Source organism: Tursiops truncatus, chromosome 6 (assembly GCF_011762595.2).
Source record: "Tursiops truncatus isolate mTurTru1 chromosome 6, mTurTru1.mat.Y, whole genome shotgun sequence".
Taxonomy (NCBI): domain Eukaryota; kingdom Metazoa; phylum Chordata; class Mammalia; order Artiodactyla; family Delphinidae; genus Tursiops; species Tursiops truncatus.
Window position 1 is genome coordinate 28,070,985 of NC_047039.1, and position 22,975 is coordinate 28,093,959.

A 22,975-nucleotide genomic window follows, 5' to 3' on the forward strand; every position below is an offset into this window, starting at 1 on the left:
CTGTGTTGGGTCTTCTTTGCTGTACGCGGGCTTTCTCTAGTTGCAGCGAGTGGTGCGCGGGCTTCTCATTATCGTGGCTTCTCTTGTTGCAGAGCATGGGCTCTAGGCATGTGGGCTTCAGTTGTTGTGACACACGGGCTCTAGACCACAGGCTCAGTAGTTGTGGCACCCAGGCTTAGTCGCTCCGCGGATGGATCCATGGATCCATCTCCAGGGATCTTCCTGGGCCAGGGATCAAATCCGTGTCCCCTGCATTGGCAGGCAGATTCCCAACCACTGCACCACCAGGGAAGCCCAGAAAGGCATTATTTAATGATACAGGGATCAATACAAGAAGAAGTTATAATATTTGTAAACATATGTGCACCTAATATAGGAACACCTAAATATATAAAGCAAATATTAACAGACATAAAAGGGAGAAATTTATAATAATACAATAATAGTAGGGGAATTTAACACCAACTTACATCACTGAACAGATCATCCAGACAAAAATTCAATACAGAAACAGTGGCCTTAAATGACATATTAGACCAGTTGGAATTAATAGATATCTACAGGACATTCAATCCCCAAGAAAAACATAATACACAATATTTTCAAATGCATGTGGAACATTCTCCAGGATAGATCCCATGATAGGCCACAAAACAAGTCGCAACAAATTAAAGAAGATAGAAATTTTACCAAACATCATTGCTGACTACAACGGTATGAAACTAGAAATCAGTTACAGGAAGAAAAGTGGAAAAAACACAAACACATGGAGATTAGACAACATGCTATTAAAAAACCAATGGGTCAACAAACAAAGAGCAAATCAGAAAATATCTTGAGACAAATGAAAATTAAATGCAACTTTCCAGAAGCAGTTCTAAAAGGGAAGTTTATAGCAATACAGGCCTACCTCAAGAAATAAGAAAAATATCAAATAAACAACCTAAGCTACCATCTAAACGAATTAGAAAAAGAAGAAAAAGCCCAAAGTCAGGAGAAGGAAGGAAATAATAATGATCATAGCAGAAATAAATAAAACAGAGACAAAAAAAATAACAACAACAGAAAAGATCAATGAAACCAAGTGTTGCTTTTTGGTTTTTTAAAAAGCTAAAAAATAGATAAGCCTTTATCCAATCTCATTAAGAAAATAAGAGAGAGGACCCAAATAAACAAAATAAGAAATGAAACCAATATCACAAAAATACAAAAAAAAATCCTAAGAATACTACAAACAGTTATATGCCAATAAATTGGACAACCTGGAAGAAATGGATAAATTTGTAGAAACATACAATCTTCCGAGACTGAATCAGGAAGAAATAGATAATCTGATCGGACTGATTACTAGTATTGAAATTAAATCAGTAATCAAAAAACTCCCCAAAAAAACAAAATCCCAGGACAGAACAGCTTCACAGGGGACTTCTACAAAACATAAAAATAAGAGTGAATACCTATCCTTCTCAAACTATTCCAAAAAGTTGAAGAGGGGGCTTCAGTGGCACAGTGCCTGGTGGCACAGTGGTTGAGAGTCCACCTGCCAATGCAGGGGACACGGGTTCATGCCCCAGTCCAGGAAGATCCCACATGCCGAGGAGCGGCTGGACCCATGAGCCATGGCCACTGAGCCTGCACGTCCGGAGCCTGTGCTCCGCAATGGGAGAGGCCACAACAGTGAGAGGCCCACGTACCACAAAAAAAAAAAAAAAAAGTTGAAGAGAAAGGAACATTCCCAAACTCATACTATGAGGCCACAATTACTCTGACACCAAAACCAGACAAAAAAGAAAATTACAGGTCAATATCATTGATGAACATAGATGCAAAATGAAATATTAGCAAACCAAATTCGACAATACATTAAAAGGATCATACACCATGATCAAGAGGTAGTTATTCCAGGGATACAAAGATGGTTCAATATGTGCAAATCAACCAATGTGATACACTATATTAAAAAAAAAGGATATAAATCACATGATCATCTCAATAGATGGAGAAAAAGCATTTGATGAAATTCAACACTCATTCATGATAAACTCTAAACAAATTGGTATAGAGGGAACATATCTCAACATAATAAAGGCCATATATGACAAGCTCACAGCTAGCATAATACTCAGTGGTGAAAAACTGAAAACTTTTCTTCTAAAATCAGGAATAAGAAGGAATGCCCATGTGACACTTCTATTTAACATAGTGTTGGAAGTCCTAGCCACAGCAATCAGGCAAGAAAAGGTAATAAAAGGTATTCAAATTAGAAGGGAAGAAAACTATCACTATTTGCAGATGACATGATACTATATTTAGAAAGCCCTGAAGTTTCTACCAAAAAAACTACTAGAACTAATAAATAAATTTAGAAAAGTTGCAGGATACAAGATCAATGTACAGAAATCTGTTGCTTTCTGTACACTAATAATGAACTGTCAGGAAGAGAAAGCAAAAAAGCATTCCTATTAACAATTTCATCAAAATGAATACTATATCTTAGGCATAAACTTAACCAGGGAGGTCAAAGACCTAACTCTGGAAATTATAAGACATTAATGAAGGAAACTGAATAGGAAGCAAATAAATGGAAAGATATCCAATATTTGTGGATTAGAAGAATTAATATTATTAAAATGTCCATACTACCTAAAACAATCTACAGATAAAATATCCATGAAATTTTTCATAGAAGTAGAACAAATAATCCTAAAATAGTGCTCCCTGACTTCAGACTTTACTACCAAGCTACAGTAATCAAAACAGTACGGTACTGGCACAAAACAGACACATAGATCAATGCAACAAAATGGAGTGTTCAGAAATAAACCCATGCACTTATGGTCAATTATTCTATGACAAAGGAGGCAAAAATATACAATGGGGAAAAGACAGTGTCTTCTCTAAGTGGTGCTGAGAGAACTGGACAGCTGCATGTAAATATTGAAATTAGAACATTTTCTCACACCATATACAAAAATAAACCCAAAATTGATTAAAGACCTAAACATAGGACTGGAAATCATAACATTCCTAGAAGAAAACAACAGCAGTACACTCTTTAAGATAAGTCTTAGCAATATATATATATATATTTTTGATATCTCCTAAAGCAAAGGAAACAAAAGTAAAAATGGGACCTAAGCAAACTTAAAGGCTTTTGAACAAAGAAACCATCAACAGAACAAAAAGGCAACCTACTGAATGAGAGAAGGTATTTGCAAATTATATTTCTAATAAAGGATTAATATAGAGTTCATACAACTCAACATTAAAAGAAAAGCCCTATTTTAAAATGGGCAGAAGACCTGAATAGACATTTTTCCAAAGAAGACACAGATGGCCAACAGGCACATGAAAAGATGCTCAGCATCACTAATAAATGCAAATCAATCACCATAGTACCTCACACCTGTCCAAATAACTATCATCAAAAAGATAACATATAATAAATGTTGGCAAGGATATGGAGATAAGGGAACCCTCATACACTGTTGATGAGAATGTAAATTGGTACAGTAACTATGGAAAACAGTATGGCTGTTCCTCAAAAAAATAAAAACAGAGCTACTATATGATCCAACAATTCTGCTCCTGGATATGTGTCTGAAAAAAAATGAAAACACTAATTTGAAAAGATATGTGCACCCCCATGTTCATAGCAGGGTTATTTACAATAGCCAAGATATGGAAGCAACCTAAGTGTCCACCAACAGATAAATGGATAAAGAAGATGTGGTATATATACAATGGAATACTACTCAGCCATAAAAATGAATGAAATTTTGCCATTTGCAACAACATGAATGGACCTGGAGGGTATTATGCTTAGTGAAATAAGTCAAACAGAGAAAAACAAATACTGTGTGTTTTCACTTATACGTGGAATCTAAAAAAGTAAATGAATGAATATAACAAAACAGAAACAGACTCACAGATACAGAGAACTAACTAGTGGTTACTAATGGGAGAGGTGTAGCAGAGGGGCAATGTAGGAGAAGGGGATTAAGACGTACAAACTACTAGATATAAAATAAATAAGATACAAGGTTGTAATGTATAGCACAGGGAATGTAGCCAATATTTTATAACTTTAAATGGAGTATAATCTATAAAAATATCGAATCACTATGTTGTATACCTGAAACTAATATAATATTTTAAATCAACTATACTTCAATTTTTAAAAAATGATCTTGCTCAGTAGTACAAGCAAAAACTTGGTCGCATATATTTGGGTGGATCCTTAGGGTATTAAACCAGGAGAGATGAATTATGTTTAGATAGGGGCAAATTTTTATCAATATGTGTATACCCACGATGGACTCAGGAGCAGCCCATGCTGCATTTCATAGCAATGAAATATGTATTTCTCTAACGAGATCCTGATAAATATTTTTTAAAACTCTCTAAGTTTTTTTTGACATGCAGCCATCTTTTGTGGTAACCTGAAGACATCTGTGGTGGTGGCTCTTCAATAATGAAGTCTGTGAAATAGAATAGATGGGCACCCTACAAAGATACTTTTTGACATATATACCTATATGAAATTCTGTGTCTCGTGGGCAGAACACACAAGTCATCATAACAGGGATTCAGATCCTCTTTCTCAGTCCTTGATATATCCTACTTTATAGACAGGAGGCTTCAAGTAAAGGAGAGACTGGGTCCTTTTGACAAAATTTCTCGTAACTTAACACAAGTATATACACAAGTATATAACACAAGTATATACAATTAATCATTCCCCAAAAGTCCCTAAGGGAGATCTGTGCCATCTACCAGTTGAATCTCCTTCAAACTGGATCTACAATGTATGGTAGCATCATTGGAAGTTATGGCTACTGCAATTACAGTCTCACTTAGGAGTGGTTCTCAAATGTGTAGTGATAAGAAATCTTCCTAGGGGCAAATTTTAAGGAGGTGTATTTAGTAGTTCACTTTGTGAAGAAGAGCTGTGTCCTGAGGTTAGATTTATACTGATTCATGTCCAAAGCTCAATGAGTTGACGGGTAGAAGGGGGCTAGACAAGAATAAGACTGGAATAAGATGTCTGGAGGAGACAGATGTGGATGAAGTTCTAGGAATAGGTACTGAATAGGGTTTACAAATGCTTAAGAGAGGATAGGACATTAGAGGGAAGAAAACAAGTGAGGTTTGTGTATTTATAATTTTGGCTGGCTGTGCAGAGCCATGTAATGGCCATTACAATGTTTCTCTTCCTAAGGCCACAGCTCTCATAAGTGTAGCCTTTTCTGCCAGGCTCTGGTAATATTACTTACCCTCACTATAAGCCTGATGGTGATAATGGGTCCCTACCATCATCAGTTACAGGATGCTTCACCAACCCTACCCATGTTTTTGGAGCCCCCGTTTATTAAACTCAAGTGTCCTTTTGTTTCTTGACAACCGACACGTGTTTTTTGAGGTGACCCTGACAACAACCCTGATCATAAACTCCATGGGGATAGAGAATTTAATATCTTTTATCTGCTGTTGTTATCCCAGCATCTAGAATGATGTCTATCACACAGCAAGTTTTCAATAAATATTTGTTCCATGAACATATGTAGTGACCACTTTCTTTCCGTTAGTGAAATTTATGTTAAAGTCTATTATGATTGATTTAATGTAATATTGATTTAATACAGTTTGACCAGCATTTTCGTGCTGTTATTTGTAATTCATTGAAGAATGACAAAGAATTACGTATGTCAGCAAAAAGCAAGCAAACTTGTTATGTGCACAGTAATCCAAGACCAACGTAATTTAATTAACAAAATTTGTTGAAACAATAATAGAATTCATCTGAAAACAATGTTGAGTCACAAAAACTAACAGCTTCCTTATATATCAATACATCTATACCTGCAGCACTGCCTTGACCTCCAGTAGAACCTCCACACTGGGCTCCAGGGGTGCTAGCACGGGGCTTAGGGGTTAATGGGTCTGTTGGCTGTATAGAAACAGTGTAGAGGTCCCAAGTTGAAAAATTACAAAATTATAATTTTACAGCTATTTAATTTCAATCCTAAATGCCTCAGTCGTCCGGCTTTTTTTTTTTTTTACAAAACCAATTTTCTTACGTAACTCAAAATTTTTTCACACTTTACCTACGTAATGATAATTTTAACGTTTTCAATATCCAATCCATATTCAAGTTTCCCCAACTGTCTCCAAATGACTTATGAAAAAACTGCTAGTTCATTTGGGAGCCAATAGAAGACCACCCTTTGCATCTGGCATTTAAGTTGATATTTAACCCGTTCTCTTCAGGATCTTTGAGAGGCTGGGCAGGATACTTGTAAGACATCGCCCTTCAGCTTTCTAAAATACGTGAACGCCTAAACAGTGACCGCAGCAGTGGGCGCGGAGGTCTATGGGAAATGTAGTCTTGAATCCTTCTGTTTTACCGCGCGGCGCTCTGGGAAGGGGATTCTGGGCTGCTTCTGCGCGTGTGCGGCTGTATCCCCGCCTCCTCTTTCGTCTTCTCTGGACTCTAGGGAAGAGGTTTGGGAAGCTGGGAGTCGGCTCGGAAAGTGAAGGGTGCGCGCCTGGGGTGAGAGTGCGGGGGAACCAGCTGAGAGGGGTGCATTTGTGCCTAGGGATGGAAGCGGAAAATCTTTGGGACTCCCTCCCGCCAACGCCGGTGTATGCGCCCGGGCGGGCCCTCAGCCTGGGGGAGGCTGGTAGGGGATGACCCCGGCCCTCGGGCTCCCGGGGTACAGGTCGGGCTGGTCCGGTTAAGAGCAGGTGCTCAGTGTAGGCCTGGGTGTGTGGGGACTGTGTGCTCGGCCCCGCCTGCAGCCCGACAGGGGAAAAAATGCCCATGTCGGCGGCAGGGGGCAAAGTGAATTTATAGTGCTGACGGTGGCCAGGGGTCTGCGATGAGAGCCCCAGCTCTGGAGCAGAAGGGCCCGGTAAATTACAGGTCTGTCACCTGTAAGCAGGGTTACAGAAGGAATCTGGGTAAGAGGTATTTCATATGAAAATGATACTAATGATGACTGTTTCATGGCGTTGTTTTGAAACTTAGATCTAAGTCATCACTTCTAAAGCATTTAGACTAGTGCCAGATACTGAGCACTAAGTAAGTGACAACTGCTATTATAGTTGGAAGACACTTTATTCTTTTCATTGGACGGCTTTATGTTATCTCACTACCACTTTAACAAAAACCGAGGCTTAGGTTGGTGGAACGGTGTGGTCAGGTCACAAGCTAGTAGTGAGGGAGTTTAGATTCAAGGGCAGGTGTGCTTTACTTACAGCCTCAGGCTTTGTCTAAATATCACACCTACCTAATACCGACATTGTAGCCTTCACAGCACTTAGCAAAGAGGCCTGTCGCTGGTTCCCAGAAGTATAAGGGAAAGTGAATGTAGATGGAATCCTACCATGTGTCAAAATGTGTTCTGGGATTTCTAGTGTCTCTTCAGGTCACTTGGGGCAGACAGAGGTCCCTGGCCCGTTCTGCATTGTCAGGCTGTCTGTCTTTTAAGTCTGGTATTATAATGAATTCCAAGAATTAGGTTTTTGCTCCTAAAATGAATTGTTTCTTGGATCCACGTCCCAGTTACCTTGAAACAAAGTGACCCTTGTGAAGTAGGAAGCAGGGAGTCTCTGTTAACAGGGAGTCTGTTAACAGGAGTCTTACCTGGAAGAGAGCACCCCTATGACCTTAGACCTCGTTCCAGAGCCTCAGAGCAGAGACAGAAGAGCCCAGAAAGGAGCAGATCCTAGATTTGCAAGATCAGAAGCTGTTCTTAATCTCCCTGCTCAGAATGAGCCAGTCTTGATGATGACCCCATCTCCAGAAGCCACCAGACTATGTGGCAGTGGGGGGTTTGGGCCAGCCTTGAGAAGAGCAAGGTGAGCTGAACTGGTCCAGGGGCAGGCTATTCAGGAAAGGCCATTTTTGCTGGAGAGCTTGTGAGGGTGAGGTCTGGGGGTAAGGGATAACCAGGCAGAGGGAGGAAATGCTGTCTCCACTCCCCTTAAATGCCCCCCCCAAAGATGCTGTGTTGCTGTCACGTGTGTCTATCACCACATGTGACACTAGTGATATGCTGACCTCACAGGATCCCAGAATGATGATATGTGAAGGGTTTTCCAAGGTCATCTATTTCTAACTCTCTTGAAATCTTTAAAGACATCGGGCCTGAAAAGTTCAGTGACTTGTCCAGGGAAACCCAGTTTGTTTGTTACAGAATCAGGAAAACAGTGCACTTCGCCCTCTCACAGGTAGGTCACCAAAAGGGCCTTTTGACAAATATATCACGGCTGAAACAATTAAAATTTCCTGACTTAAGGCATCCCATCTCTTTTATTAGGCTTTCTGTAGATTGTTTATACCAGCGGGTAAATAATATTAATAAGAAAAATAGATAAATGGTGCATACTGAGTATTGTTCTGCTACGTTAATTTTAATGAAAGTATAGTGTCTTATCCTTTGGTGTATTTAATTCAGCTAATCTTCTGTTTTTATTTACTTGTGTTAGGACACATGCATTATTTTTAAAGTGATTGAGAAAAGTTTACATTCACTCAGTTAAAAACTGCAGATTTAATCCTCATGGTCATCTCAGAGTCACACAAAGACAGGTGGTACCACCTGTATGTGATCACTCTAGTGCCTTTTCAAGGCCGAGAGGGCCCTATGCCTATAAGGAAGATGATCCCCACCTGGGGTGCTGAGATTTTGGGGGGGTGAATCTAGGAGCTATAAGACAGGTTATGTCTCATGACACCCATTTTTCTGTCCCCTCAGCTGAACCACAGTTCTCTACTCTCCCAAGAGCAGAAAATGAACATACCTCAGGTGAGCTCTTTATTCTTTCCCCATTTTGCATTTTTGTGGATTTATAAGGTTAAGAAGCATCCATGCAATAAATGGAAAAAAATAAAAATAGATCAAGTCAATCTTGAGGGATAATATACACTATTTTACTATTAATTGTGATGTTTGCTGTCAGCTTTTGGTAGGTTACCTTTGTCAGGGTAAGAAGGTTGCCTCCATGTGTCTGTTTGTTAAGATTTCACATTAGTCATGAATGTGCATTAAATTACATTGATTACATTTTGTGTATCTATTGGAGCAAAGCTATAGCTTATTTCCTTTAATCTATAAATACTGTAAACAGTATAATGGATTTTCTAATGTTAACTTAAATCCCTGTGTAGACCCTAATTGCTAATAAGTGTGGTAAGTTGCTTCTTACATATCTTCCTAGGACTTTTTGCTAATACTGTATTTAGGATTTTTATTTTTGTATCCACAACTTGGAGTAGACTATGCTTTCTTGTTTCTGTGTCCAATTATGGTATCATGGTCACAGTCTCATAAAAGGAAATGGGACATTTTCCTGCTCCTTTTCTTTAATAATAATTTAGATGAGAAAATTGTGTTACATGTAGATTTTGTTAAACTCACCTATAAATTAGGGCCTTATGAAGACTTTTTGCATGAAGATTTTGATTAATTTATTGGTCATAAGTCTATGATGGATTTGTATGTTTTTTTTTTAGTGTAACTTTCCTCATTACGTTTTCATAGAAAATTGTTCATTTTTATTTATTTATTTTTAAATTTTGGCTGTGAAGGGTCTTAGTTGTGACACACTGGATCTTTGTTGTGGCATGCAGGATCTTTAGTTGTGGTATGCGGACTCTTAGTTGTGGCACGCAGAGTCTTAGTTGCAGCATGCATACAGGATCGGATCTAGTTCCCCAACCAGGGATCGAACCTGAGCCCCCTGCATTGGGAGCGCAGAGTCTTACCCACTAGACCACCAGTGAAGTCCCTATTTATGTTTTTAAATGTATTTTCATGAGCTTGTTGATAGTATTCTCTTAGGATTTCAAAATCTGTGTTATATCAATAATTTCCTTTTTTGATCAACTTTAAAATTTTATTTCAGTGTAAAGCTTGCCAATCAGAAAAGGACAAAGTATGTTCTCGGCGCAATCTAAAACCAAGAATTTCTGTGTCTGAGGGTCTTAGTATTCTGTGCTGGCAGAATAGAACAGAGGAATTGGGAGTAGAGGAACGTGCACTTGCCATGTTTGTGCTTTCTACCTTTGCATACCCACCTATCAGCACCATTTGTTGACAAGAGTATCCTTTCTCCATTGAATTGCATTGGCATCTCTGAGGGAAATCAACTAGCAACCTATGTTTGGGTCTGTCTCTGGATTCTGTTCACTTCTTTTTTTTTATTTTTTAAAAAATTCTATTGCAGTATAGTTGATTTACAATGTTGTGTTAATTTCTGCTGTACAGCAAAGTGACACAGTTAAACATATATATACATTCTTTTTTGTATTTTCATTATGGTTTATCACAGGATATTGAATATAGTACCCTGTGCTATACAGTAGGACCTTGTTATTTATCCATCCTATATATAAAGCTTGCATCTGCTAATCTCAAACTCCCAATCCTTCCGCCCCCCACCCCTCCTCCCCCTCGGCAACCACAAGTCTATTCTCTATATCTATGTGGACTCTGTTAACGTCTAATGACCTTAATCCTTTTGCTAATACCACATTGCCTTGATGAGTGTCTCTTTATAGTAACTCTTGAAATCAGATAATATGTGTCTTCCAACTTGGTTCTTTATTAGGAGTGTTTTGGAGATTCTAGGTACTTTGCTTCTCTATAGAAAGTTTTGAAAATTGGCTTGTCTATCTCAGGAAAGCCTGCTGAGATTTTGATTTTGACTGCACTGACTCTATAGAATCTGTAATATCGATCAATTTGGGGAGAATTAACATCTTGATCAAAATGTCTTCCAGTACATTAACACATTATCTCTCGCAATGTGGGGTTTTGAGGGTTTTCATTTTTATTCTTTTGAGTCAAAAGGATAGTTTTCACTTACAGTTTAAAAGAATAAGTCTACATTTTGAAGATAAACTCTAGTGGGGTAGTAGTGAAAGCAGGAACAATATAGGAGGCTATTATAATCCTCGCAATAAATGATGATCATTTAAGGGTGTTAGTTGCTTTCAAGTGGTCAGATTCTGAAGGTAATTTAAGGTAGAGCCAACAGTCTAGGAGTGTGTGTTTCTTCTCCACAACCTTACAAATAGAGTGTGCCATCAAACTTTTTGAATTTTTACTAATGTGATTAAAAATGATAACTCAAGTTTAGTTTTACAAGCTTTCCTCTTCTCATGAGTGAGGTGGAACATCTTTTTTGTTTGTAATTCATCTATATTTCTTTTTTATTGAACTGTTTATTGCTTACTGTTTTCCTGTTGATGTGCTGATTTTAATTAATATATCCAATATATCTTTATAGCCATTTTTCAGTGATATAAATTGCACAATTTTCCTAGTTTTTCATATTTTTGCCTTGCTCATGTTTTTTTTAATTTTTGCCATAAAGGCATTTGTTTTTTGTTTTTAACTGTGGTGAACTTTTTTGGCATTTAAAAAAATGTATTGAAATACAGTTGATTTACAATGTTGTGTTAGTTTCAGGTATACAGCAAAGTGATTCAGTTATACAAATGTATATACATATATATATATACGGTATATATATTCTTTATCAGATTCTTTTCCATTATAGGTTATTACAAGATATTGAGTATAGCTCCCTGTGCTATACAGTAGGTCCTTGTTGGTTATCTGTTTTATATATTGTGGTATGTATATGTTAATCCCAAATTCCTAATTTATCCCTCCCCGCCCTTTGCCGTTTGATAACCATAAGTTGTTTTCTACGTCTTTGAGTTTATATCTCTTCTGTAAGTAAGTTCATTTGTATCATCTTTTTAGATTACACATATAAGTGATATCATATAATATTTGTCTTTCTTCTTCTTATGATAATCTCTAGGTCCATCCATGTCACTGCAAATGACATGATTTCATTCTTTTTTGTGGCTGAGTAATATTCCATTGCATATATATAGATATATGTAGATATATACACACCACATCTTTGTCCATTCATTGGTTGATGGAAATTTAGGTTGCTTCCATGTCTTGGCTATTGTAAAATGCTGCAATGAACATTGGGGTGCATGTATCTTTTCGAAGTATGGTTTTCTCCAGATATATGCCCAAGATTGGGATTGCAAGATCATATGGTAGCTCTATTTTTAGTTTTTTAAGGAACCTCCGTACTGTTCTCCATAGTGGCTGCACCAATTTACATTCCCACCAACAGTGTAGAAGGGTTCCCTTTTCTCCACACCCTCTCCAGCATTTGTGATTTGTAGATATTTTGATGATAGCTATTCTGACTGGTGTGAGGTGATACCTCATTGTAGTTTTGATTTGCATTTCTCTAATAATTAGTGATATTGAGCACCTTTTCATATGCCTGTTAGCCATCTGTATGTCTTCTTTGGAGAAATGTCTGTTTAGGTCTTCTGCCCATTTTTTGATTAGGTTGTTTGGTTTGAGCTGTTTGTATATTTTGGAAATTAATCCCTTGTCAGTAGCATCATTTGCAAATATTTTCTCCCAGTCTGTAGGTTGTCTTTTCATTTTGTTCATGGTTTCCTATGCTGTGCAAAAGCTCTTAAGTTTAGTTAGGTCCCATTTGTTTATTTTTGTTTTTATTTACATTACTGTAGGAGACAGATCCAGAAAAATATTGCTGTGATTTATGTCAAAGAGTGTTCTGCCTGTGTTTTCCTCTAGGAGTTTTATAGTAGTTGGTCTTACATTTAGATCTTAAATCATTTTATTTTTGTGTATGGTGTTAGAGAATGTTCTAATTTCATTATTTTACATGTAGCTGTCAAATTTTCCCAGCACCACTTGTTAAAGAGACTGTCTTTTCTCCCTTGTATATTCTTGGCTCCTTTGTCATAGATTAGTTGACCATAGGTGTGTGGGTTTATTTCTGGGCTTTCTATCCTGTTCCATTGATCTGTATGTCTGTTTTTGTGGCAGTATCATAGTGTTTTGACGACTGTAGTTTTGTAGTATAGCTTGAAGTCAGAGAGCATGATACCTGCAGCTCAGTTCTTCTTTCTCAAAATTGCTTTGGCTATTCAGGGTCTTTCGAAGGCATTTGATTTTTATGTTGTCAAGTTTAGCGGTTTTTTCTTTTATGCTTCCTGGATTTTTAGTCATAGTTGGGCATTTCCCACTCTGACCTTATAAAAGAATTGCTCTGTGTAGTGTTTTAGAGTATGATTTTATTTTTTACAGTTAGATCTCGAATACATTTTAACTTTATCCTGCTCTGTGGTGTGAGATATAGATCAGTCTTTTCCCAGATGGCCATCTAGTTATTCCGATGACATTTGTATCTAGCCATTTCTCACTCATTTAAATGATGTCACCTGTATTCAAATAGGAAATTGACTCTGTTTATCATTTCTCCTACTACACAGTTTCTTCAGTTTAAGCTTGGACGTCTTTCTGGGCTTTCACCAGTGCCCTGTTCCTTTTTCCCACTTCTACATTTATATTAGATTGTGGGCAATATTGTTCTATTTTTTTTATCAATACTACCTTACCCTCTATCTTCCAGAATTTGTTCAAAATTCAGGCCTTGTGCTGGGACGTTTCTCTGAATTCCTCTTTTGTCATACTTTTATAGCTATAAAAGCTTTTTATTTTACCTGAATGTGTTTTTGGAGGCAGGGGATGTAAATGTGTGTGTTCAGTTTATTCCCTTGAACTAGAGAAATAATTTTTGCTTGTAATTCTCTCGTCTCTTAATTTCTGGTACTCTAATCTTTCTGTTTTCTCTTTCTATCACTTAGAAATTCTTTCTCAGCCTTCCTGGCCTATCTTTCTACCTGCCTTTTAAATTTTGCTATTCCCTTGAATTTTGTATTTGCTCCTTTTCTTTCCTAAAGTTTCTATGTCCTTTCTGAACCAGCCCTTTTTCCCTGATGACTTAAGTTACCATCTTAATGACTGTCTCCTAGATCCTTATTTTCATTTTAGATTTCCCTTCTCCGTTCCAGAATCTTGCAGCCAACGATGAAATAAATAATTCCATATGTTCCATGGGTGTTTTGAGTGCAGTTGAACAACATCTGCTCCCTGTGACCCAGCCTCTGATTCTTACTTATTCTTCCAGTCTCTGGGTATGGCATCAGCATCTACCCACTTGCTTGTGCAGCATCTCTGTGTATTAATTTCCCATTCTTTATCGCTGTTGCTTTGCCTTAGTATAGGTCATTTCTTAAACTGGGTATTTTGTTCGGTCGCTGAAGATATTGTCCACTATTCATATAAAACGATGGTTCCTAACTAGGGGTGATTTTGCTTCCCAGGAGACATTTGGAAGTATTTGGAGATATTTTTGATTGTCATGATTGGGAATGCTATTGATATCTAATCAGTAGAAAACAGGAATACTGGTAAATATCCTAAAATACACAGGACAGTCTTCCACAAAAATAGCATTATCTGGTCCAGAGTGTCAGTAGTGCCAAATTGAAGATACCCTGCTATAGAGCAAAGGCAGAGTTAGTCATCTTTTATAGCATTTTGTTTTAAACTCTAAACAGTAAAAATATATCTGGAGAAAACCATGGTTCGAAAGTATACATGCACCCCAGTGTTCATTGCAGCACTGTTTACAATAGCCAAGGCAAGGAAGCAACCTAAATGTCCATCAACAAATGAACTGATAAAGAAGATGTGGTAGATATATATATACACACACACACACACACACACACACACACACACAATGGAATACTACTCAGCCATTAAAAAGAATAAAATAATGCCATTTGCAGCAACATGGATGGAAAGGTGGGGAGGGAGGGATAAATTGGGAGTTTGGGATTGACATATACACACTAGTATATTTAAAATAGATAACCAACAGGAACCTACTGTGTAGCACAGGGAACTCTGCTCAATATTCCGTGATAACATAAATGGGATAGGAATTTGAAAAAGAATAGATATATTTATATGCATAACTGAATCACTTTGCTGCACACCTGAAACTAATACAGCATTGTAAGTCAACTATAGTCCACTAAAAAATAAAAATTAAATAAACAGTAAACATAGTAGGAGTTAGTTTTCAAAAATATTTTCCATGTCCCAATTCTGAACCCTCAGATTGATTAGAAATATGTTGTTAACAGGCATCAGTGTCATTCAAGGACGTGACTGTGGAGTTCACCCAGGAGGAGTGGTGGCAGATGGACTCTGCTCAGAGGACCCTGTACAGAGATGTGATGTTGGAGAACTACAGCCACCTCGTCTCAGTGGGTGAGCAGACCTTACCATGTGACTTCCTCAGGAATGCAAATTCAGTTTTTTCTCTTTTTAAATGTTAATCACTTTTGTTGACGAATATTAAATGGAAAATTTAGCACTTTTCAATGTACAAGTCAATAGGTTTTAAAAGATTATACAGTAGATTACCATCATCAAAATCATGATTTGGAATATTTTCATCATCCCCCCCAAAATTCCTTGTACCCCTTTGCAGTGAGTCCCCTCCTTTCATTCCTACTTCTCAGACCCCAAGCAATCACTGATCTGTTTTCTATTTCAATAGCTTTTCCTTTTTTCGAATTTTACATAAATGAATTCGTAAAGTATATACTGTGTTTTGTCTGGCTTCTTTCATTTAGCATGATGCTTTTGAGACTCGTGTGTGTGTGTGTGTGTGTGTGTGTGTGTGTGTGTGTGTGTGTGTGTGTATATGTGTGTGTGTGTGTATCACAGGTTTATTCTTTTTATCCTTAGTAGAATTCCTTTGTGTGCATATACCGCAGTTTGTTATCCTTTCAGTTCATAGACACATGGGTGTTTTCCCAGTTTGGGGCTGTTATGAAAAAGCTTCTATGAACATTCACATATAAGTCTTTGTGTCAATATCTTTTCATTTCTTGCGTAAATACCTAGGAGTGGGCTTACTGGGTCTTCTGGTAAGTTTATATGTAACTTATTTAGAAAGTGCCAAATGTTCCCAAGTTGGGTCTACTGTTTTTCATGCCTATAAGCAATGTCTGAGAGTTATCATTGCTCTTTGATTACCAACATTTCTAGTTGCATCTTATTGGATTTTAATTTGCATTTCTCTGATAATTAACAATGTTGAACTTCTTTTCATGTGCTTTTTAACCATTCATAATCTCCTTTAATGAAGTATCTCATGAAATCTTTTGCCCATTTTTTTGTATAGTTTTTTGGTTTGCGTCTTATTGTTGAGTTGAAGGAGTTTAGATCTTTATCAGATACATGTTTTGCAAATGTTGTACTCTCTAGCTCTGGCTTGCCTTTTTTTTTTTTTTAACATCTTTATTGGGGTATAATTGCTTTACAATGGTGTGTTAGTTTCTGCTTTATAACAAAGTGAATCAGTTATACATATACATATGTTCCCATATCTCTTCCCTCTTGCGTCTCCCTCCCTCCCTATCCCACCCCTCCAGGCTGTCACAAAGCACCGAGCTGATCTCCCTGTGCCATGCGGCTGCTTCCCACTAGCTATCTACCTTATGTTTGTTAGTGTACATATGTCCATGCCTCTCTCTCGCCCTGTCACAGCTCACCCTTCCCCCTCCCCATATCCTCAAGTCCATTCTCCAGTAGGTCTGTGTCTTTATTCCTGTCTTACCCCTAGGTTCTTCATGACATTTTTTTTTCTTAAATTCCATATATATGTGTTAGCATACGGTATTTGTCTTTCTCTTTCTGACTTCACTCTGTATGACAGACTCTAGGTCTATCCACCTCATTACAAATAGCTCGATTTCGTTTCTTTTTATGGCTGAGTGATATTCCATTGTATATATGTGCCATATCTTCTTTATCCATTCATCCGATTATGGGCACTTAGGTTGTTTCCATCTCCGGGCTATTGTAAAATAGAGCTGCGATGAACATTTTGGTACATGACTCTTTTTGAATTTTGGTTTTCTCAGGGTATATGCCCAGTAGTGGGGTTGCTGGGTCATATGGTAGTTCTATTTGTAGTTTTTAAAGAACCTCCATACTGTTCTCCATAGTGGCTGAACCAATTCCCATTCCCACCAGCAGTGCAAGAGTGTTCCCTTTTCTCCACATCCTCTCCAGCATTTATTGTTTCTAGATTTTTTGATGATGGCCATTCTGACTGGTATGAGATGATATCTCATTGTAGTTTTGATTTGCATTTCTCTAATGATTAATGATGTTGAGCATTCTTTCCTGTGTTTGTTGGCAGTCTGTATATCTTCTTTGGAGAAATGTCTATTTAGGTCTTCTGCCCATTTTTGGATTAGGTTGTTTGGTTTTTTTTGTTATTGAATTGTATGAGCTGTTTGTATATTTTGGAAATTAATCCCTTGTCAGTAGCATCATTTGCAAATATTTTCTCGCAGTCTGTAGGTTGTCTTTTCATTTTGTTTATGGTTTCCTATGCTGTGCAAAAGCTCTTAAGTTTAGTTAGGTCCCACGTGTTTATTTTTGTTTTTATTTCCATTACTGTAGGAGACAGATCCAGAAAAATATTGCTGTGATTTATGTCAAAGAGTGTTCTGCCTGTGTTTTCCTCTAGGTTTTTTATAGTATCTGGTCTTATATTTAGATCTTTAATTCATTTTGTTTTTGTATATGGTGTTAGAAAACGTTCTAATTTTATTATTTTACATGTAGCTGTCCAGTTTTCCCAGCACCACTTGTTAAAGGGACTGTCTCCATTGTATATTCTTGCCTCCTTTGTCATAGATTAGTTGACCGTAAGTGTGTGGGTTTATTTCTGGGCTTTCTATCCTGTTCCATTAATCTGTATGTCTGTTTTGGGCCAGTACCATACTGTTTTGATGACTGTAGCTTTGTAGTATAGTCTGAAGTAAGGGAGCTTGATTTCCTCAGCTCTGTTTTTCTTTCTCAAGATTGCTTTCTCAAGATTGCTTCTCAAGATTCGGGGTCTTTTGTGTTTCCATACAAATTAAAATGTTTTTTTGTTCTAGTTCTGTGAAAAATGCATTGGGTAGTATCATCATTTTGAAAATATTAATTCTTCCAATCCAAGAACATGGTATATCTTTCCATCTGTTTATGTCATCTTCTGTTTCTTTCCTCAGCATCTTAGAGTTATCAGAGTACATGTCTTTGGCCTCCTGAGGTAGGTTTATTCCTAGGTACTTTATTCATTTTGATGCGATGATAAACGGAATAGTTTCCTTAATTTCTTCTGATCTTTCCTTGTTAGTGTATGGAAAGGCAATGGGTTTCTGTGTATTAATTTTGTAGCCTGCAACTATACTGAATTCATTGATGAGCTCTAGTAATTTTCTGGTAGCATCTTTAGGATTTTCTATGGATAGTATCATGTCATCTGGAAACAGTGACAGTCTTAGTTCTTCTTTTCCAATTTGGATTCCTTTTATTTCATTTTCTTCCCTGATTGCTGTGGCTAGGACTTCCAAAACTATGTTGAATAAAAGTGGTGAGAGTGGACATCCTTGTCTTGTTGCTGATCTTAGAGGAAATGCTTTCAGATTTTCACCATTGAGTATGACATTAGCTCTGGGCTTGTCATATATGGCCTTTATTATGTTGAGGTAGGTTCCCTCTATGCCTACTTTCTGGAGAGTTTTTATCATAAATGGATGTTGAATTTTATCAAAAGCTCTTTATGCATCTATCGTGATGATCATATGGTTTTATTCTTCAGTTTGTTGATGTGGTGTATCACACTGATTGATTTGTGGATATTGAAAGTCCTTGCATTCCTGGGATAAAGCCCACTTGATCATTATGTATGATTCTTTTAATGTATTGTTGGATTTGGTTTGCTAGGCTATGTTGAGAATTTTTGCATCTATGTTGATCAGTGATATTGGCTTGTAATTTTCTTTTCTTGTGGTGTCTTTGTCTGGTGTTTGGTATCAGGGTGGTGGTGGCCTCATAGAATAAGTTCGGAAATGTTCCTCCCTCTGCAATTCTTTGGAATAGTTTCAGAAAGATAGGTGTTAACTCTTCTCTAAATGTTTGATAGAATTCACCTGTGAAGCCATCTGGTCCTGGACTTTTGTTGGGAGTTTTTAAATCACAGATTCAATTTCAGTAGTTGTTTGTTCATATTTTGGTCTGTTCATATTTTCTATTTCCCCCTGGTTCAGTCTTGGGAGATTATACTTTTTAAAGAATTTATCCATTTCTTCTAGGTTGTCCATTTTATTGGTATATTTTATTGTCCATGTTGTTGGCCTGTAATAGACTCTTATGGTCCTTTGTATTTCTGTGGTGTCAGTTGTAAATTCTTCTTCATTTCTAATTTTATTGATTTTGGCCCTCCTCTTTTTTCTTGATAAGTCTGGGTGAAGGTTTTTCAATTTTGTTTATCTTTCCAAAGAACCAGCTTTTAGTTTCATTCATCTTTTCTATTGTTTTCTTAGTCTCTCTTTCATTTATTTCTGCTCTGATCTTTATGATTTCTTTCCTTCTAGTAACTTTGGATTTTGTTTGTTCTTCTTTTTCCAGTTGTTTTAGATATAAGGTTAGGCTGTTTATTTGAGATTTTTCTTCTTTCCTGAGGTAAGCTTTTATCGCTATAAACTTCCTCTTGGAACTGCTTTTGCTGCATGCCATGGGTTTTGGATTGTCATGTTTTCATTTTCATTTGTCTCTGGGTATTTTTCGATTTCCTCTTTGATTTCTTTGGTGATCCATTGGTTGTTTAGTAGCATATTGTTTAACCTCCATGTTTTTGTGTTTTTTGCAGTTTTTTTTCTTGTGGTTGATTTCAAATCTCATAGCATTGTGGTCAGAAAAAATGCTTGATGTGTTTTCAGTTTTCTTAACTTTACTGAGGCTTGCTTTGTGGCCCAGCATGTGATCTATCCTGGAGAATGTTCCATGTGCACTTAAAAAGAATATGTATTTTGCTACTTTCTTATGGAATACTCTAAAAACATCAATTAAGTCCATCAGGTCTAATGTGTCATTTAAGGCCTGTGTTTGCTTATTGATTTTTTTGTCTGGATGATCTGTCCATTGATGTAAGTGGGGTGTTAAAGTCCCCCACTATTATTGTGTTACTGTCGATTTCTCCTTTTATGGTTGTTAATGTTTGCATTGTATATTGAGGTGCTTCTGTGTTGGGTGCATGTATATTTACACTTGTTATATCTTCTTGGATTGATCCCTTGATCATTATGTGGTGTCCTTCTTTGTCTCCTGTAACAGTCTTTATTTAATTTATTTTTTATTTTTTTGTGGTACGTGGGCCTCTCACTGTTGTGGCCTCTCCTGTTGCGGAACACAGGCTCCGGACGCGCAGGCTTAGCGGCCATGGCTTATGGGCCCAGCCGCTCCGTGGCATGTGGGATCTTCCCGGACCAGGGCATGAACCCGTGTCCCCTGCATCAGCAGGTGGACTCTCAACCACTGCGCCACTGGGGAAGCCCCAACAGTCTTTATTTTAATGTCTATTTTAATGTCTATTTTGTCAGATATGAGTATTGCTATTCCAGTTTTCTTTTGATTTCCATTTGCATGGAATACCTGTTTCCATCCCTTCACTTTCAGTCTGTATGTGTTTCAAGGTCTGAAGTTGGTCTCTTTTAGACAATATACGTATGGGTTTTGTTTTTGTATCTATTAAGCCAGCCTGTGTCTTTTGGTCAGAGCACTTAATCTGTTTACATTTAAGGTAATTATCGATATGTACATTCTTATTGCCATTTTGATAATTATTTTGGATTTGTTTTTTTAAGTCTTTCTTCTTCCTTTCGTCTTTTCTTTTCTCTCTCGTGGCTTGGATTCCTCTTTCTTTTTCGTGTGTATATCTATTATAGATTTTTCATTTACAGTTACCATGATGTTTTTATACCGCAGTCTATATATTTATATACATGATTGTTTTAAGTTGCTAATCTCTTAATTTCAAGTGCATTTCAAATATCCTGCACTTCTACTCTCTCTCACAATTGCTGGTTTTGATATCATAATTGTGCCGTGGATGATTTCCTACCCTTATGTTTGCTTTCCCATTTTGTAATTTTCTTGTTTCTAGTTGTTGCCTTTTCTGCCTAGAGAAGTTCCTTAGCATTTGTTATAAAGCTGGTTTGGTGGTGCTGAATTCTCTTAGCTTTCACTTGTCTGTAAAGCTTTTGATTTCTCCATCAAATCTGAATGAGATACTTGCTGGGTAGAGTATTCTTGGTTATGGATTTTTCCCTTTCAGCACTTTAAATACATCATTCTAGTCCCTTCTGGCCTGCAGAGTTTCTGCTGAAAAATCAGCTGCTAGTCTTATGGGGATTCCCTTGTATGTTATTTGTTGCTTTTCCCTTGTTTTTAATATTTTCTTTTTGTCTTTAATTTCTGTCAGTTTGATTACTGTGTGTTTTGGCATTTTCCTCGGGTTTATCTTGTATGGGACTCTGTGCTTCTTGGATATGGGTGATTGTTTCCTTTCCCATGTTAGGGAAGTTTTCACCTATTATCTCTTCAAGTATTTTCTTAGTCCCTTCCTTTCCCTCTTCTCCATCTTGGACCCCTATAATGTGAATGCCGGTGTGTTTGACGTTGTCCCAGAGATCTCTTAAACTCATTGTTTTTCATCCTTTTTTCCTTTTTATGTTCTGCAGCAGTGATTTCCACCACTCTGTCTTCTAGCTCACTGTTTCATTCTTCTACCTCATTTATTCTATTAATTCCTAATTGTGTATTTTTTATTTCAGTTATTATGTTCTTCTACTCTCTTTGGTGGTTCTTTATATTTTCTGTTTGCTAAAAATTTCTTATAACTTCTCACTCTGTCCATTCTTTTCCTACCTTCTGGGATCATCTTTATGATCAGTATTCTGAACTCTTACGCAGGTAAATTGGCTATCTCCACTTCACTTAGTTGTTCTTCTGGGATTTTATCTTGTTCCTTCATCTGGGATATATTCCTTTGCCATCTCATTTTGTTTAAATTAATACTTGTATTTTTATGAATGTAGTAGCTTAGTTACGTTTTCGACCTTGGATAAGTGGGCCTCTGTAGGGGATGTCCTATGTGTCCCAGCAGTACACTCCCCTCCCATCACCCAAAGGCTGGGACCAGCTCGTCCCAGGGTAGGTTCTGACCTGTGTTTGTGGACTCAGTTCTGTAGGCTGCACGATCATAATTTCCTTGCTTCTGGTATCTGCTCCCTGGAAGATGAGGTTTGTCTAGAACCTTGTGTGGGCTTCCTGGCAGGAGCATCTGGTGCCTGCCCACTGGTGAGTGGAGCTGGGTCTTGGCCCTCTGGTGGGCAGGACCATGTCAAGGGCTGTGTCTAGAGGTGACTGTGGGCTCAAGAAGTCTTTAGGCAGCCTATCTGCTGATGGATGGGGCTTATTCCCCCCTTGTTGGTTGTTTGGCCTGAGGCATCCCAGCACTGGAGCTTACAGGCTGTTGGGAAGAGCCAGGTCTTGATGCTAAGGACCCAAAATGTCTGCCTCCAGCCAGAGTTCATGTACGTCTCCGCTATGTCTGCAACCAGCTTTTATGACCCCAGAGAGAGCCACAGCCTCCCTAAGAGACCCTCCAAGACCAGCAGATATGTCTGGCCCAGGCTCCTATGGAGTCACTACTTTTGCCTTGGGACCTGGTGTGCACAGGACCTTGTGTGTGCCCTCCAAGAGTGGAGTCTCTGTTTCCCCCAATCCTATTGTGCTCTTGCAGTCAAGCCCCACTGGCCTTCATAGCCAAATGCTCTGTGGGCTCCTCCTCCCGATGCCGGACCCCTAGGCTGGGGAGCCTGGAATGGGGCTCAGAGCTCTCACTCCTGTGGGAGAACTTCTGCTATATAATTATTCTCGTTTGTGGGTCACCCACCTGGGTGGCATGGGATTCTATTATATTGTGAGTGTGCCCCTGCTACCGTCTCAAGGTTTCTTCTTTGTCTTTGGATGTAGAATATCTTTTTCTTGTAGATTCCAGTCTTTTTTATCAATGGTTATTCAGCAGTTAGTTGTGATTTTGGTGTGCTGTGCCATTTTATCATATGTGGAGATTCATGTAACCACCACCACAATCCAGATACAGAACTAACTATTCCATCACCACA

General features: G+C 37.8%; 1 protein-coding gene across 1 annotated transcript in view; it reads left to right on the forward strand.

Moving 5' to 3' along the window:
- The first annotated feature begins 421 nt into the window (after positions 1-421).
- Positions 422-22,975, forward strand: part of ZNF782 (zinc finger protein 782) — a 60,268-nt gene continuing 37,714 nt past the window's right edge. The window contains exons 1-3 of the mRNA XM_019940428.3: positions 422-6,553; positions 8,763-8,813; positions 15,080-15,206. Of these exons, the coding sequence (XP_019795987.2) occupies positions 6,374-6,553; positions 8,763-8,813; positions 15,080-15,206 (358 nt within the window). The 5' untranslated portion in view covers positions 422-6,373. The remainder of the gene's footprint in view (positions 6,554-8,762; positions 8,814-15,079; positions 15,207-22,975) is intronic.